At 43.7% G+C, this 18,632-nt stretch overlaps 1 protein-coding gene across 1 annotated transcript in view; it reads right to left on the bottom strand.

Annotated features, from left to right (window-relative positions):
• LOC112103692 (solute carrier family 12 member 7) overlaps positions 1-18,632 on the bottom strand; it is a 357,369-nt gene that overhangs the window by 41,978 nt on the left and 296,759 nt on the right. Inside the window, exons 19-20 of the mRNA XM_024195587.1 lie at positions 11,756-11,925; positions 11,428-11,559 (exon numbers count right to left, since the gene is read on the bottom strand). Of these exons, the coding sequence (XP_024051355.1) occupies positions 11,428-11,559; positions 11,756-11,925 (302 nt within the window). The remainder of the gene's footprint in view (positions 1-11,427; positions 11,560-11,755; positions 11,926-18,632) is intronic.

Here is an 18,632-nt window from a genome sequence, read left to right as displayed (position 1 = left end):
GATCCAAGATGGTGCAGAGGACAACAGCACCAAAAGTTGTGTCCATCTTGGCACAGAAAGAATATTGTAATGTTTGGAGAACATGTGAACTGAGGGCCAAATTGCGGCCCTGAAACTTTCAGAGATGAGGATGTCTTTGATGAGGGTGACAGAAATGGACTGAGACCTAGTGGAGTATGCTTCCACTTTGAGGGGGAGTTGTACCACAGCAATCTTGTATCAGGCTATGATGCAACCCACTTTGAAAATCTTTGAGAAGAGATCAATTGTCCTTTCATTCATTCAGAAAAGGATATGAACAGTCTAGGGGAAATCTAGAAATGCCTTCTGAACATCTAAAGTGTGAAGGCTTGTGTCACTTCTCTGGAGGAGTGAGGTTTGGGGAAGAATATTGGCAGACAGTTATCTTGCCTGATATGGTATAAACCAAGGATGTGGGTATAGAGTGACCTCAACATGATAGAAGGCAGTGTAAGGTGGGTCAGCCAGGAGAGCTCTGAGCCCTCCCACCCTTCTAGCCAAGGTGATGGCTACCAGGGAAAAGGTCTTACAGGAAAGATGGAGGAACAAAGCTGACTGCCATAGGTTTCAAAGGAGGTTTCCTTAAGTTACTGAGAACTAAATTAAGATTTCAAGAAGATGTGGAGTTCTCAATATGAGGGAACAGATTAGATAAACCCTTAAGGAATCTTGCAGTGGTAACATGACCAAAATATAAGAGGCCCTCAATAGGCAAATGAAAGGCCATAATAGCTGCCAGGTATATCATGACAGAACTCATAGGTAGTCCTGTGTTTTTAATTCAAGCAGGTAATCAAGCATCCCGGAGAGAGGAGCTTCAAGAGAGGCTATAGCTTTCTACTATTTAGCACTATGGACTGTACTTCAGATGAATAGTCCACCTCTAAGGTTGAGAACGATCGAGGAGCGAGGCCTTGAGGATCAGTGATACAAGGTTGGGGTGGCTCATGATGCCCAAGTTCTGTGTTAGTAGGTTCAATTTCAGGGTATGACAATGAGGTATCTCTACAGAAAGGTGAAGTAGAGCTGAATAATACACTTGTCTTGTCCAAGAAGGCGCTATTAAGATGACCCTCGCCTGCTTCTACCACAATTTGATTAATGCCCTGAGGATTAGCATTGTTGAAGGGAAGGCATAGAGGAGGGGGCAAGGATAGAGGACTAGGAGGGCATCTCCTAAAGAGTTGTGACATAGTCCCCCTTTGGAGAAAAAGATGTGGTATTTTGTATTGGTCTGGTTGGCAAGGAGATCCACTATGGGAAAGCCCCAAACTCTGCAAATGTGAAATATCAGGTTGTTGAGTAACCACTTGTGGTCCTGATGGAAGTTTCTGCTTAAGGCATCTGCCACCATATTCTGGATACCTGAGTAAGGTAAACAGTGGAAATCTCTATGTGGCAGGAAATGCACCAGTTCCATAGCTTTAGAGATTCTGTATATAAGGACTGGGATCTTGCTCCCCGTTGTTGATTTACATAGTACATTGTTGCCCTGTGGTCTATCATTATTCTGACATGGTGTCCCTAAATGTCTAGTGCTGACATGCAAAACAAATCAGCTGTAGCGCTAAAACATTGATGTAAAGTAATATTTCCTGTGAAGACCATATTTCCTGTGCAGTAGATCTTTGCAAGTGGGCTCCCCACCCACCTGTTGGTGGCAGGTATGAGAATGGTTCTCCCAGACAGATCTGCAAGGAGTCTTGCCACCACCTGAGGAAGTCCAGCACCGGTGAGGGTATAGAACCTTGCTCACTAAGGCTGTGCTTGTTTGATGTGTAAATGGTTCTGAGCCAGGCCTGAAGGCATTGGAGATGTAGTTTTGCATGTGATGTGACAAATGTTGAGGCCAACATGGGATCTAGGAGTTGAAGACAGGTTCTTACCATTGTCTGGAGACTCAGCTGGAGGGTAGTGACCAGACTGGATATGGCAGAGAATCTGCCCTATGGTAGTGAAGTCTATCCATTGAACAGGTGTTAATGTGGACTTTTCAGGTTGATACAAAGGCCCTGGAATTGGAACAGCATTAGAGCCTTGTTGGTTGCAGACTGGACCTCTAGAGCAGAGTGCCCCTTCAGAAGCCAGTTGTCCAGATAGGGGAAGACTTTAATACTGTCTTGACGCAGGTGAGCTGCCACTACTGAGAAGACTGTCATAAAGACCCATAGGGTTAGGAGAGTCTGAAGGGAAACATGGGTATTAATAGCATTCTGAACCAATGAAGAAGTGCAGAAAAAGCTTGACGGAAGGGTGCACAGCAATGTGAAAATACGTGTCTTGGAGGCTGAGAGCAATAAACCAATCCCCTTGATTCAGGGCTGGGTTTATGGAAGTCAAAGTCACCATCCTGAAGTGCTATAAAAGGATGTAAGTATCCAGGTTCCAGAGGTCAAGGATCAGTCTCTAACCATGTTTCTTTTGGGAACAGGAACTATTTGGAATAAAAGCCTCTTCCCACAAATTCTGAGGGAACCGACTATCACCCCCAACTGTAGTAGGGATTGAACCTCCTGCTTTAAAAGATCCTCATGAGAGGGATGGGGATGGGAGAGAGGCATAGCATAGAAATGGATAGAGTATCCCATAGCCTCCATCTTTAAAATCCACCTGTCAGTGGTGATAAGCTTCCAAGAAGGTAAAATTGTGACAGGAGGTCCCTGAAGGGGAAGTGGAAGACTGGTTTGGACAGCAAATCCAGGGGAAGGGATTGTTTGTAGCCCTTGACCAAATTGTCAAAACAGTCATTTGGAAGGGGGCCTGGGTAAGGAGGTTGCTGTTTGAGGTGGTACTCTCTTTTGGAGTCTGGGCCTCCTTCGAGTAGGTTCCATGGGTCTGTAATAGATATGGTTGGGAATGGAATGGCTGGGATTGCTGTGCTGTCTGTGATTTACTGAAAAGTCTCTGTTATCCCAGGTGACCTCAGTGGTGCCCTCAAATCCTTGAGGGAGTGTAGCGAGGTGTCAGTATTACCACTGAAAGGCTTCAGCACTTGGAAGGCAAGATCTTTCACTGTGTTTTGTATCTTCCTAGGGAGCCTAGAGGATTGCAGCCAAGAGGCTCATTGCAAAACAAACAATAGCAGTGGCTCAGAAATCTGAAGCTGTGTCAGCAGCATTGAGGGCAGCCTGTAAAGATAGCCTTCGTGATAAATTGGCCTCCAAAATGAGTGTTTGATACTGCTCCATTTTGTTTTCTGTAGCAAATCATCAATAAAATGAAAAGAATCTGTTAAAACCATATTTTGCCATCAGGGGTTGATAATTTGCTACCTCAAAATGGAGAGCAGTGGAGGAATAACATCCTCCTTTATCAAAAGGTGTGGATCTTGAGCAAGCTTGGTGGTTTATCTCGTTAGCTGTATCCACTACCAAGGAGTTGGTGATGGGATAAGAGAATAACTATTACAGTTCCTTGGCTGGTATGTATATTTTTTGTCTGCCCATTTGCAGGTAGGTGCAAGAGTGGCAGGGGTCTGCCATATATTACAGGCTAGTGAGAAGAGTGCCTGGTTAACAGACAGTGCAATCTTGACTTGAGGGGGTGGTATGAAGAATGTCCATGACAAAGTGCTGGGATTCTTGTACTCTTCAATGAAAGGTTGAAGAGATTCTGCAATTTTGTCCTGGAAGGACCTAAAATCACCTGCATAGGAAGGTAGTTGTGGCATCACCACGTCCCCTGGGAAGGAGGAGGATTTATTTGGAGTTGTGATGCTGGTGGTTGTTGTGGAGCCTGAGGAATGTCTAAACATGAAACATGAAGATGGGAACCCCGTTGAACTGGTGCCCACAGGCTGTCCACGGATTTCAATAGGCCCACTGAGGAGGTGAGTAAGGGAAGAGACCCCAAGGAAATTCATATTCGGAGGGCTTAGAGCACCTTCTGGAATCTGGTGAGTCTTTGTCAGGGTACACTTCTTAAGGTGTTGGATAGTAATCTACAGAAGAGGCCCACACCAAGATCTCCGAGGTATCGTCCCTTGAGCCCAAAGGAAGGGCTGTGGGCATCAGTGCCAGAGATGGAACCAGCAGTTGTGTCGGTGCTGCAGGGACTGGTGGATAGATAAGTACCGGGGGTTCAACTCTTGCTGCAACCTGAAGAGAGGAGGTGGTTGGTGGTAAACTCCTCTTGGTGTTCCCAAAGAGGTGGGACTCCAGTTCCTTCAAAATGAAGAGGTCTTCATGTGAAAGAAATCTAGAGGCTGCCAGAGGGCTATAATGATGTATAGTCAAGACCAGAGACAGTACCAGAGCCTAAGTCAGGAAGAGAGTTGTGATTGAAGATAGTGCTGATGGCGCTCTCCAGATGGGATCCCTAAGCTCCAAGCCCATATAACCCAAGGAAGATGGTACCAGAGAAGGAGCAGGGTAAGAGAGGGCTGAGATGAAGACGATACCAGTGTGTTGAATGTCCTTACATTTTTATGAGTCTCAATGCCTGGAAAGTGCTAGGGAAGATGGCTCTCATTCCTTCTTGCTAGCAGGCTTATCACCAGACATCTGTATAGATGGTACTGTGGCCCGGTGCTGATGTTTGATAGAGCCTCAGAGGTACCCATTCCAGACACAAGGTCTCGTAAGAAACAGTTCAAAGGCCTACCTCTTTTTCTTTTCTCAGGAGAGACTTTCGTGTTTAGAGTGCTTCATCTTCAAAATAGCCCCAGTAGGTGCGGAAGTATTGGGTGGGGATTCAGACTGCACAGGCCTTGGGGAGAGATCCAGGAGGAGAATCTTCAGCCTCATCTCCCTTTCTTTGCAATACCTCCTTTTAACCCCCCAGCAAATTTTACACTTGGATGGGATGTGAGAGTCTCCAAGACACCAGAGACAGCTAAAATGCCCGTCGTTCAAGAGGAAAAACCTACTGCACACCTGGCAAGCTCTTAATCCCAGATCTTTGGCATACCACAGATATGTGGCTGACGGGGCCAAGGAATTGATCCCAGAGACCAGGGAAAAGAAAAGTGGGGGAAAACCCCATTAAGGCACAGATTTGACCTTAACGAGAAAAAATAAGTTACTAAGAAAATAAAAGAAATAATAAAAGAATGAATAAATAAGTAGCTATTTGGAAGCAGCAGACATGCAGTTGCCCTGTCTCAAGCCACAGCATTTGAGAAGAAACTGGAGCAGCAGCGGGTTCACTTCTCCCTATATGCCTTTGCTCTAAAGCACGAGGTCATGTAGTGCATAGGCATGAACCAGTGGACACTGGTAATTCAAATCTTTGGTTGAGAGCACACATGCATGTGCACATCATATGGTGGAGCACTCAGAGAGATATCTACTCGAAGAAGAAGGACTTCTGAAAGATGATTTTTTTTTTCTGCACTGGGGAGACTATTGTCTTGAAGCGAAAGTTGATAATGGTGTTTTGACTGTGTACTTCCTTTCTCAATAAGATTTCTGTGACCAATTGATCCAAACCCTAATGAAGTACATTTGAAGACTCTAATTGACTTGAATTTTTTTTTTTTGGGGGGGGATTAAGCCATTGAAGTCTGTGTCAGCACTGAGGAAAGCTGGGTATTTGTGTAGAAAAGAATAGTCAGATGGCAATAGCTGCTGGTAAAGTAAGTAACTTAATTTTTTTAAATAGTGTCAATCTGACTGCCAAGAGGGAAAGTAGAACATACAGTACACAACTTTCATTGTGGCTGAATGTAAATAATAAAGCTAATAATATTTATAGCTCCTCCCTCCACTAGCGTTCCAGCGCAATAAAACAATAACATCAAGACTGATATAATTTTAAAATAATGAAATACCTCCATGTACAGTTTGGAGGTTATGTCTGTGTCCCCAGTCTGATTTAATGAAAACCATGTTGTATTTTAGCCTCTGTTTTGAGTGTAACTTTTATTATGTCCTTCACTGTATACTGTAACTGCCATGTTGGATTGCATCAGCACTCTTATGTTAGGGGAGATGGTGCCCAGATGTCTGACTCTGAATGAAACAGAAACATAACGGGCCATGAACAATTGAATAGCCTTACCAAGATGGGGGCAACAGGCTGAACCACTGATTTTTAAATTCCTTTCTGCCACCAACTCAACTTGAAGGGGAATGAAAAAACCCAGAGGAAGGACAGAAAGAAAAATGGGGTCAAGCTGTAAAAAGACATATGCCTTTTAAGCAGAGGGGGCCAGACCCATGCCAGAAAGGGAAGACCAAGTAGGAGGGCAGAAGAGGGGCCATGGCTTCCCAGACACTGCCCAAATTCCAAAAGATGCTTGAGATTAGTGAGGACTTTGAGGGAGAGAATTGTATTCAGGTGTTTCTTGCTTTTTCCATAGATCTGTAAATCTCTTGAGCAGTCTATGAGTTTTGTGTGTGTGTGTGTGTGTGTGCGCGTGTGCGCGCGCGCACACACGCACACACACACACACCTTTAAGAAATTCCTTTGCAAAGCCTGTGTGTCTCCATATGGTCCCTGAAGGGTGTGACTATGGAAACCAGCTCACACAGCTAGGTGGACTCTGGAGGGAAAGTGTCTAAGCAACTAGGGGATTCAGAACTGCTGAGGCACTAGTCATGTCTAGGCAAACGGATTATGGGGCCTCCACTGCGAAGAGGAGTGTCAAACATGGGGTCTGCTCCTGGAATCCACACCCGAGTAACCCAGAACTAGGAACAGTGATCAGTTACTACCCAGATCTCAACACTGGGACTCTCCCATAGCAGACTGGCGTTCATTCTGAGACTAGGACTGGACCAAGTTGTGACAATGACTAAGAATAACCCTAAATCCAATTTTTAAAAAATACACAATGTACTAGATCTACTCAGGATACACCTCTGTATAAATTTTGTGTAGTTCGATAACTTTTCTTAAAAGATGAGTAAAAAAATGAAAGGTCAGACTGACAAGGACAAATTTCAACCAGACCCCAATTTCAAAGACTTCCTATGAAAAATCTACCATGAGAAACCCAACAAAAACTACATAGAAAATTAACTGGACATAAAACCTAACACAATGAGAAATTTCACACCAAGAGTATATCTACACTAGGTTTTATCTCATTAATTGATTGGCAGTTAAGGTAGTTGACATAGTAAAGGCTATTCTGGACACTCTACAGATGTAGATTAGATTGTAAATATGAGGTGGGGAAGCATAATAATAATTTAATTGGCAAAATGACAAGCATGAAACTGTTTTTTGGCTCACTCTGAATCTTATGCTTGGGCTGGATTGGGAATGTATGGAGATGGCACCCATGTCATGCCACATCCAGGGGAACCTCTCCCTTATGGAATGAAGGAGCTGTTTTAATTGCACAGTCTCAGAGGCTGAGGCACCCTACTACGTTTCAGAAGGTGAACAGAATGAATACTGTTTTGCTGAGAGGCACTCTACCAATGAGGCCTCTAAGACATTCTAAAAATTTTTTATCCTTGAGTAACCAGAAAGTGGCTCTTAAGTATAATCTCTTCAGCTTCATCCTCGCTGGAGATCTGCAACTCATGAACCAAGAAGGAAGATGGGTAAACTGCTGGTGTTGGAAGTCTTGCTGACACTTTGACCAACAGCAACATAAAGAATTTTGCAAACTTTTGCTGTGGCTCTGTTTCTTCACCTCCACCAAAGCACCTGCAAAATTCCAACTAAAGAAGCAGTTTCAGGTGGTAAACAACTTGGCTTAATCAGGATTTGCTTACTTCAGAGGACAGGATTGTGCATTTTTGCTTCAAGGAATCTTCAAATAATTTTGTGGCTAAAATAGCTTGGAACCACACATAGCTATTTCTGTCTCTGCCTAGTAGGGAAAAATTGAGCCTTCTCTGCTTGACTTTCCACTGGCATTGCTCATTGAGGTGATGGAGAAACTGAAACTTCTAAATTAGGTCCATGCCCCTATATGTTGGTGAAAATCAATGGGAAAATGTTTTGGAGACACTTTTGGAGCTGATGGTAAATACCGCCTTGGGGTGGGGGGAGGGAGAGGGAGGGTAAAATGACAGCTTATTTTAAAAAAAAATATTGTTAGAGACCCTTGATCAAGAAACCATTGATGTTGAGTGGGAATTTAAAACTAAGAGCTAGGAGATTCCTTTGTTGGCAGTGAATCTTTTTGTCAATGTTTTTGTCTAATTTTATTTTATTTATGATAGGTTGGCATAGGTAGCCAAATACATTTTGCTTGTGTTAAGAAAATTCTATGCTTTGGAGCAAGGGCTTGAAATTTGGCAGAGGTGTCGTCCTGTCATCAGGGATGTGCCTTTTCCTTTCCTGTGAAAATCTGCCCAAATTTGGCCAAGTTATAAACCTTTGAAAAAGCTCATGCTCTTAGAATTTGGCAGCTAGATTATCAGAAAATTCCTTCTGTACTAGGCATGCTCCATCCCCTCACAGCTCCTATGTCCTTACTGGACTGCAAATGCACCATTACCACAGAGGGACTGAACATGCTCCACCCCAGAGATTTAGGGGCTGAGAAGGACTTCCTGCAATTCCTGCTCCTGCTCTCCATTGGGCACTCTAACTGAGAGCAGGGAGACAATCTCTCTTATGCCCTCAATGCTTCCTTTGGTGGGCCCAGGTAGTGTGGAGGAGGAAGCTGCCTGACTGAATGCAGAAGGAACAAGAGGGAGAGGAAGGTGGAGGTAGTAGATTGGGACTGAGAAGGAGGTGGACTGAGGGGTCGGTCCTGGGGCCGGTTTTGTTCAATATCTTCATTAATGATCTGGAGGATGGCGTGGACTGCACTCTCAGCAAGTTTGCAGATGACACTAAACTGAAAGGAGTGGTAGATACGCTGGAGGGTAGGGACAGGATACAGAGGGACCTAGACAAATTAGAGGATTGGGCCAAAAGAAACCTGATGAGGTTCAACAAGGACAAGTGCAGAGTCCTGCACTTAGTACGGAAGAATCCCATGCACTGTTACAGACTAGGGACCGAATGGCTAGGAAGCAGTTCTGCAGAAAAGGACCTAGGGGTTACAGTGGACGAGAAGCTGGATATGAGTCAACAGTGTGCCCTTGTTGCCAAGAAGGCTAACGGCATTTTGGGCTGTATAAGTAGGGGCATTGCCAGCAGATTGAGGGACGTGATCGTTCCCCTCTATTCAACATTGGTGAGGCCTCATCTGGAGTACTGTGTCCAGTTCTGGGCCCCACACTACAAGAAAGATGTGGAAAAATTGGAAAGAGTCCAGCGGAGGGCAACAAAAATGATTAGGGGGCTGGAGCACATGACTTATGAGGAAAGGCTGAGGGAATTGGGATTGTTTAGTCTGCAGAGAGAAGAATGAGGGGGGATTTGATAGCTGCTTTCAACTACCTGAAAGGGGGTTCCAAAGAGGATGGATCTAGACTGTTCTCAGTGGTACCAGATGACAGAACAAGGAGTAATGGTCTCAAGTTGCAGTTGGGGAGGTTTAGGTTGGATATTAGGGAAAACTTTTTCATTAGGAGGGTGGTGAAGCATTGGAATGGGTAACCTAGGGAGGTGGTGAAATCTCCTTCCTTAGAGGTTTTTAAGGTCAGGCTTGACAAAGCCCTGGCTGGGATGATTTAGTTGGGAATTGGTCCTGCTTTGAGCAGGGGGTTGGACTAGATGACCTCCTGAGGTCCCTTCCAACCCTGATATTCTATGATTCTATGAAGAGGGAGATTGGCTTGGAAGGAGACAGGGACAAGGAGCCTAGGGTGGGAAGGAATAAGGGAATTAGGACATGGATTCTAGTGGGGAGACTGAGAGTAGGGGTGGAAATACTGAGACTGGATGTGGAGACTGTGAGCCAGAGTTGGGGGGCAGAATGGGACTGGCTGGGAAAGGAGACATTTAGAACTTATTTTTTGATTCCTTGCTCATCACAAGCTCTCACATAGCAGCATCCACAACTTTCTATCATTTCCTGTTGGCTAGAACAGTCTGTCCCATCATGGTGGATGATGACTTGGCCTTAGATATACCCATCTTTGTCACCTTCTGTCTGGCCTACAGCAATTCAATATGTCTGGGCATGAAGCCATCAGCCCTTAAGAAACTCTAATACAGAACACTACAGCATGTCTCCTTCCTGACTATGACAATGCAACCCTAATTCGGCCCCCTGTGTGCGTAGTGATCACATGCTATTGTTCTTTGTTTGTTCTCCTGCCTCATTTGTTGCAGAAACTGGAAGGTGTGTAGTCAATGAGGCAAGGGATTACAGGAAAAGAAATAATGATCTTATGGTAAAGGCAACTGAATGCTGACCTGGATAACTGGTTTCAAATCCTCTTCTATGCCAGCGAATTCCTATACTAGGCATGTCATGTAGACCCAACTTTTCACAGGTGTCACTAATTGTGTGTTCCTGTTTTTTTTTTTTAAGCCCAAAATGAGGTATCTGGGGCCTGATTTCCAGAAGTTCTGAACATTCACAGCTACAGCTGAAGTCAATTGGAGCTGTGCTTTGAACATAGAAAGTGCTATACAATACTAAAATCACTTAAAAATGAGGCCATAATCATCTCAGATTGGGCACCCAAAATTAGTGGACACTTCTGACAATGTTTGCTTTAATTTCTTTGTGCCTGAATTTATAAATGGGGATAATAGCCCCAGTCTCATGGGGTATTATGAAAATTAATTAATGTTTCTGAAGCATTTCAATACTTATTCTAATCAGTGCCAAAGAAAAGGCTATGAGGAAATTCATAATTCTGTCATAATAGGGTTTGAATAGTGTACACTGAACAAAACAGGGGTCACACATTAAACTCTGTGGATAAAACAAAATTTTGAATAGCTGCTCATTCAGTGAATGCTTTCCATCTTGTGCACTTATGGAAAAAATAGTTTGTGATAATGTAGTTAAAACCTGTATCATAAAGCATACATACAAGGGGGTCAAATTGAGATTGTACAGGCAACATGAATTCTCTCTTTTCTTAGTTTTGAGTATTTTGTAACTAGGAAATGAAATACAAAAATTTATGGTAATGCAATATTAAGGTTGCCCAGTTAAAATCACAGTCAGAAAACAGGTTTCAGAGTAGCAGCCATGTTAGTCTGTATCTGCAAAAAGAACAGGAGTACTTGTGGCACCTTAGAGACTAACAAATTCATTCAGAAAACACACATGTTAAGGTACAATATGCAACCTTAACTCAACCATATTGCATACGTGCAGTATTTGAATATGTGTGTTAAACTGACCTATTACTGCTTATATTGTAAAAAATACACCATAAAATATATAGGATGTATTATGTTGTTGAGTTAATATTGCTGTAGGAACATTAAAATTTGCTTTTCCTGCCATTTTAGGCCAAATACTATGATCCCTTACTTAGTTTACCCTCCAAATGTCATTAGGCAAAAGAAATACCAGGAGTCTGAGGAAGAACCTCCAAGTTTAGTTCAAGATTTTCAGGTAACAGGCAAAATATACAGGAGCTTACCATTTCAACAACCTCCACCTCAGCATTAAGTCGAAGATGATACAAAAACATCTGAAGGTCCTTTTTCATTTGAATACTGTTGTCATCCATTTGGGCAACAGTGAAGATACGCATTTTGCATTTTCTCCACACCTATTTAAGGGGAAAGGCATTTTATATGACAAACGTAAAAATAATTTTTGCCCCCTCTGTTCAGAATCCTTTAAACAGCTAAGTAAAAAAGTATATAAGAATTTATTTAGTAATTTTATGTAATGCTTAGTGAAAGAAAAGTCATTGCTGCTCATTTTCTAAGACAAGATTTCCCTTTTTGAGTCATATACTGTACCTTGTGCTGTCGAAGCAGGAAAGGAAGCAACATCAGCATGCCACCATCATGAACAATCCACCACACATCTACGTTCCCTTCAGAAAAGCGCTCTTGATTTGCTGGAAACAAATCAATGTTTTTAGCGACCAGTAGAGCTTGTTGTGCCGCTGTTGTTTCTCGGACTGTATCTGAAATCAGAAAATTTGAATGAAAATTGGGAGTTGCTGAAGAAGACTATTAGATGGCCAAAATGCACAATGCCACTATTGTGAAAGAGGATAACTTTGGTTAAAAGCCGATCCTGCTTAAGAGAGGAAGCAAAGACAGCAATCTCACACATCCAGATCCACATAAGGTGGATAAAAATTATTGATTTTTTCAAAATTGATTTTTTAATTTAAATCAGATTTCTTTATTTAATTTAAATACATTTTTCTTTGAAAAACAAACCTATTTGAAATCTGAAAATATGCCAACCTATATTAATACCTTAATTTAAAATAATGTAAATTAAATTAAAAAAGAACATTGACACAGTATATGTGTGCTGCTGAAGTTTTAAAGAAAGTCAGACCACAGAACTGGTGGAAGTCTCTGGCTAAGCACCTGGAAACAGAGTTTGTTGAAGTGTTAAATCCGCTTTAACAGCAGTATCCTCTTCCACAGGTGCAGAGAGAATGCTATCTTTCTTTTCCGTTTTTCAACTAGATCAGTTCAAAGTTGAGAAATTAACTGGAAGTTGAAAAAGCAGGAAAACTTGTTTCCCTCTTCTAATCTCTAAATATAAACTAGTTGCAAGAGGATGAGATCAACTAGTTCAAAAATCTTGACGGACATGATGACCAGAAACAATTAGTTCAGTTCACTAACTCAAGTTAATACTTTGTTTAATAAACCAGTTAGTTTTCAATGCAAAGCATGTTCTGACAAACTTACTTTTTCTTCTTTTGTATTCAACACACTTAAGATAGTTTTAGTTAACTAATAAAAAAATTTGGAAATCATGTTTTTGTTCATTTTAAATTGAATTCCAATTTCCATCCAAAAGCAGCTTGACACAAATCATGAGTAAAAATTTAATAATCATCTAGTAAATAAGAAACGTGTCATTCACCATTTTCTAACATAAGATTTAAAACATAAAAATCTGAATAAATGTATGTTAAGCTATATAACTGCTTAAATAAATGTGTATAGCTATAGGCCACATCTACACTACAAATTTTTGTTGATGCAAGTTATGTCGGCATTCAGCTGTCAAAATTTGTATATCACTTGTGCATAATTGGCTGCTTGTGTTGGCACTGCGTGTACTCACTAGGAGTGCTTGTGTCAATGCACAATGCAGTTCATCACAGGTAGGTATCAGTGTACCATGTGCCACCATCTGCCATAGTGCCTTTTAGGACATTTTTGCAATGTATTGTGGGACAGAAATGACTTGCCCAAAGATCTCTGGGAGCTAGGAGTTAAGTTTCCAGCATGCAACTTTTTCCATCCCATAATGCTATTCATATCCCATAATTTTTGTGCTTTTAAAAAAATTTCCCACAAACTCACTCAGCACTTTTTGGTGTCCATCATCTTTGACAGACACATGGAGTCCCACAGAGGTCTGCACTATTCTCTCAAACACTGGAAATACAGGACACACAAGTCTCCTGTATTTGCAGACCCACAAGAAGTACTGCAAGAATGGGGGATATGATGATTTCTCCAAAAACAGTTTGCTCAGGGACACAGCAAACAACAATTCAAGATTGTTGATGGAGTTCATGCTGACAGTGGAGTGCCACTTCTGGGCCTGAGAAATGAGCACTGACTGATGGGTTCGCATCATAGTTCAGGTGTGGAATGACAAACTGCAGATGCGAAAGGCCACATCCTTGGATCTATGTGCCGAGCCCACCACAACCCTGCAGAACAGGGACACTAAAATTGAGAGCTCCATTGACAGTGGAGAAGCGAGTGGTGATTGCACTCTGGAAACTTGCAACACTGGATTGTTACTGGTCAGTGGGAAATCATTTTAGAGTTGGAAAATCTATAGTGGTGATTGTTGTCATGTGGGCTATTAATCATCTCCTACTGCGCAGGACCATGACTCTTAACAATGTGCAGGACACAGTGCATGAATTTGCAGCAAATGGGGTTCCCAAATTGCGGGGGGGTGATAGATGGCACACACATCCTATGTTGGCACAGAGTACATCAAAAGAAAGGTCTATTTTTCTATGGATATGCAAGCTTTGGTGGATCACCAGGGATACTTCACCAATATCACTGTGGACTGGTCAGGGAAGATGTGCTTGCATCTTTAAAAACACAGGACTGGTCAGAAGGCTGCAAGCAGGGACATTCTTTCCCAACTGGCAGACTACCACTGACAATATGGCAATGACAATAGTGATTCAGGGGGACCCAGTCTATCCCTTGTTTCCCTGGCTCATGAAGCTGTACGCTGGCTACCTCAACAGCACCAAGCAATGATTCAGCTACTATCTCAGCAGGTTCAGAATGACAGTTGAATGTGCTTTTAATAGACTGAAGGTGTTTACTCTGTACAATGGATCTCAGTGACAAAAATATCCCACTGGATAGCTGCCTATTGTGTCCTGCATAATATCTGTGAGGCAAAAGGGGGAAAAGCTGCTGCAGGGTGGAGAGCAGAGGTGGAGCAGCTGTCTGTTGACTTTGAACAGTGAGACATGAGGGCTGTTACAAGTGCTTAACAAGGAACTGTGCAACTGAAGAAAGTTTTGAAAGAGCACTTCAACAGTCAGCCATTGTTCTGTGTTGCAGTGGTTTTTGGGCCAGGAGTTTTGAGTGGTGTTAGGAATTATGATTGCGGTACATTTATAAATTTGACTAGATGTTTTACTGAAACTATGGATTATGCTCTACAGTTATAAATATTGGACTGTGTGTTTTCTTGAACTAGGAGTTCTATGGTGCTTTACATTTACAAGTGCTGGGTGCTTTGAGTATTCATATGCATTCTGCAATATGGGTTATAAACTAATAAAGATAACTTAATTCTCCATAAACAGAAATTTATTGAATGGCAAATACAGTGCAGTTAACCAATGTACAAAAAATAAGAGGCAATGCAGTACAAACTTTAACATAAATTAACAGACTGGGATTTTCAAATTGGAAAGGCAACAAACATTTCTGTCCGCTTCAGTGCATAAGTATAGTCTGTTGTGACTACTCATACACTAACCATGATTCTCACAGGTCAGAGTATGTGAAGGTTTTCTTTGTTAAAAAAATATTTTTGATCAAAAATTTTAGAGTGGAAATTTCAGAACAAAATCAAATTAAACTTTTTATTTTGTTTCTAATTGAAAATTTAGTTTCATTAGAATTTTTGATAATTTTTTTGAAATTTCATATTTTAATTTTTCCCTCTTTTTTCAATTTTTCTCTCCTTTTGTCATTTGGTGCAATAAAATGAATAATGTTCAAGTTCCCCCGACACTTTTTCCTCTCTTTTTTTTCTTTTTCCTTACTCTAACTTCTCAAAATTTCTCCAATTTGAAAAGTTTACAGAGCTGCAAAATGAGAAAAGAAGAAAAGAGGAAAAAGTGAACCCCAAAAATCCTAGACATCATTCATTCAATGGCAAAAAATGGGAAAGAAAGAGAAAAATGTTATAAAAAATATATTTTGTAACTAGAATCATAATGAAAATTACAATTTTTTATTTTAAATCAAAGTGTTGTTTTGCTTAGAAATGCTCCTCCAATAAAGAGTATACATTTTATTTACTGAAAAAATATCTGTTTTGTTTTTTTTGCCAGCTCTAGAATTTCATAGAATCATAGAATATCAGGGTTGGAAGGGACCTCAGGAGGTCATCTAGTCCAAACCCCTGCTCAAAGCAGGACCAATTCCCAACTAAATCATCCCAGCCAGGGCTTTGTAAAGTCTGACCTTAAAAACCTCTAAGGAAGGAGATTCCACCCTCCCTAGGTAACCCATTCCACTGCTTCACCACCCTCCTAGTGAAAAAGTTTTTCCTAATATCCAACCTAAACCTCTCCCACTGCAACTTGAGACCATTATTCCTTGTTCTGTCATCAGGTACCACTGAGAACAGTCTAGATCCATCCTCTTTGGAACCCCCTTTCAGGTAGTTGAAAGCAGCTATCAAATCCCCCCTCATTCTTCTCTTCTGCAGACTAAACAATCCCAGTTCCCTCAGCCTCTCCTCATAAGTCATGTGCTCCAGCCCCCTAATCAGTTTTGTTGCCCTCCGTTGGACTCTTTCCAATTTTTCCACATCCTTCTTGTAGTGTGGGGCCCAAAACTGGACACAGTACTCCAGATGAGGCCTCACCAATGTCGAATAGATCTGCTTGCAATGCCCCTACTTATACAGCCCAAAATGCCGTTAGCCTTCTTGGCAACAAGGGCACACTGTTGACTCATATCCAGCTTCTCATCCACTGTAACCCCTAGGTCCTTTTCTGCAGAACTGCTTCCTAGCCATTCGGTCCCTAGTCTGTAACAGTGCATGGGATTCTTCCGTCCTAAGTGCAGGACTCTGCACTTGTCCTTGTTGAACCTCATCAGGTTTCTTTTGGCCCAATCCTCTAATTTGTCTAGATCCCTCTGTATCCTATCCCTACCCTCCAGCGTATCCAGTGATGAGCTGCCAAAAAATTAACAACCGGTTCCCTCCTCCTCACCCCACGAGGGGGTCATGCCCCCCCCCGTCCTCTGGGACTCCTGCCCCATCCAACTCCCCTCGTTCCTTGATGCCCCCCCGGGACCTCTGCCCCATCCACGCCCCTTCCCTGTCCCCTGACTGCCCCCTGCCGCCCCATCCAACCCCTCCTCTCATTCCTGATGGCCCCCCGGGACCCTTGCCCCATCCAACCAGCCCTTGTCTCTGTCCCCGACTGCCCCAGGAACCCCTGCCCCGACTGCCCCCCACCACCCCATCCAACCCCTGCTCCTTCCTGACTGCCCCCCCCAGGACCCTTGCCCCCATTCAATCCCCCTGTTCCCTGCCCTCTGACCGCCCCGACCCCTATCCACCCACCCCTACCCCCCGAGCTCACCAAACAAGGTGCTGGCTGCCAGGACCCCTAGGCAGCCAACCCAACCCAAGGCACAACAGCAGCTACACAACCCCTACTGCACAACAGCCCCCATCTACACCACACTACTCAACCAACAATCTGCTGTGCTGCAAGAACCCTATGCAGGCCCAGCAGAGCATACAGCACCCCCAGCAACACACCACAACACACTGTACACAGCCAGCCCTCCTCCTCCCATACACACCATAAGTGACCTGAACTGCACAACCCCAAGCATTATACATCCCTCCCTCTCCAGTACACAACCCCAGCCCCATACCCACCACTATGCAGACCCTCTCCCAGCCACACAACTCCCCTGCTACACAGCTGCCCCACAACACACAACTCTGTTCGCACACACCTCCCCTCTGGGCAGCCCTGGAACTTGCAGCAGCAGCCCCCCCCCCCTTACCTTGTGTTGCCCACAGCCCTGAGCTCAGCTGAGCTGGCCATGCTGCAGCTCTGCAGGGTGGGGGAAGCGGGGGAGGGGCCGGGGGCCCGGGGAGAGACAGACATCCTCGTGGGGCCGGCCCGGGGGCCCGGGCAAATTGCTCCATGCCCCCCCCCACGGCCCTGGAGCTCGCAGCCCCCCCTTTACCGGCAGCCCGGAGGCTGGAGCTCAGCAGCTGAACTGGCCATGCTGCGGTTCTGGGCTCTGCGGGGGGAGACAAGTAAAACATGACCTCATGGGGGCAGGGGAAGGCGGGCTGGGGCTGGGGCAAATTGCCCTCCCCTCCCCTTTGGGCAGCCCTGGGGAGCTTGCAGCAGCCCCCCCCCATATCTTGCTGGAGGCTGTTCAAAAAGCAGCAGCAGGACGACTGACTCCTGAGCTCAGCTGCCCAGCTGGTGCAGGTATGTGACCACCTGTGGCTGGCCACGCTGCAGCTCTGGGGGGTGGGGAAGCGGGGTAGGGGCGGGGGAGCCTCAGCCTCCCCAGCTGGGACTCCTGGGAGCAACAGGAGGCCCGGGGACAGGAATACTTTGCCCATCCCCCGGCCCTTTAACAACCGGTTCTCTACCTGCCTCTATTTTTAGCAACCGGTTCTTGCGAACCGGTGAGAACCGGCTCCAGCTCACCACTGAGCGTATCTACCACTCCTCCCAGTTTAGTGTCATCTGCAAACTTGCTGAGAGTGCAGTCCACGCCATCCTCCAGATCATTAATGAAGATATTGAACAAAACCGGCCCCAGGACCGACCCTTGGGGCACTCCACTTGAAACCAGCTGCCAACTAGACATGGAGCCATTGATCACTACCCATTGAGCCCGATGATCTAGCCAGCTTTCTATCCACCTTATAGTCCATTCATCCAGCCCATACTTCTTTAACGTGCAGGCAAGAATACTGTGGGAGACTGTATCAAAAGCTTTGCTAAAGTCAAGGAATAACACGTCCACTGCTTTCCCCTCATCCACAGAGCCAGTTATCTCCTCATAGTCAGGCATGACTTGCCCTTGGTGAATCCATGCTGACTGTTCCTGATCACTTTCCTCTTCTCTAAGTGCTTCAGAATTGATTCCTTGAGGACCTGATTTAATAATCTATTCAACTGATAATGCACAAGAAAGAACAGAATCCATTTGCTTCACCTTCTTATTCGTATTGGCTCAGCAGGCTAAAAGGAGTAAAGGCTGATAAATTAATCTGGTAAGAATTTGAATGCACACAAGTAGTAAATTTCTTGAATAAGAAGGGGCCAATTTTATAATTATTTATGCCCAAAATGTCAAAAATAGGAGCCTAAAGTTAGGCTTTGAAGTTCATATTTTGACATCTAAATAAAGTGTGTTGATTTTC

Source organism: Terrapene carolina, unplaced genomic scaffold (assembly GCF_002925995.2).
Source record: "Terrapene carolina triunguis isolate 2854851 unplaced genomic scaffold, T_m_triunguis-2.0 Scaffold580, whole genome shotgun sequence".
Taxonomy (NCBI): Eukaryota; Metazoa; Chordata; order Testudines; family Emydidae; genus Terrapene; species Terrapene triunguis.
The sequence above is the reverse complement of the archived record's forward strand: the minus strand, read 5'-3'. Positions and strand labels throughout refer to the sequence as shown.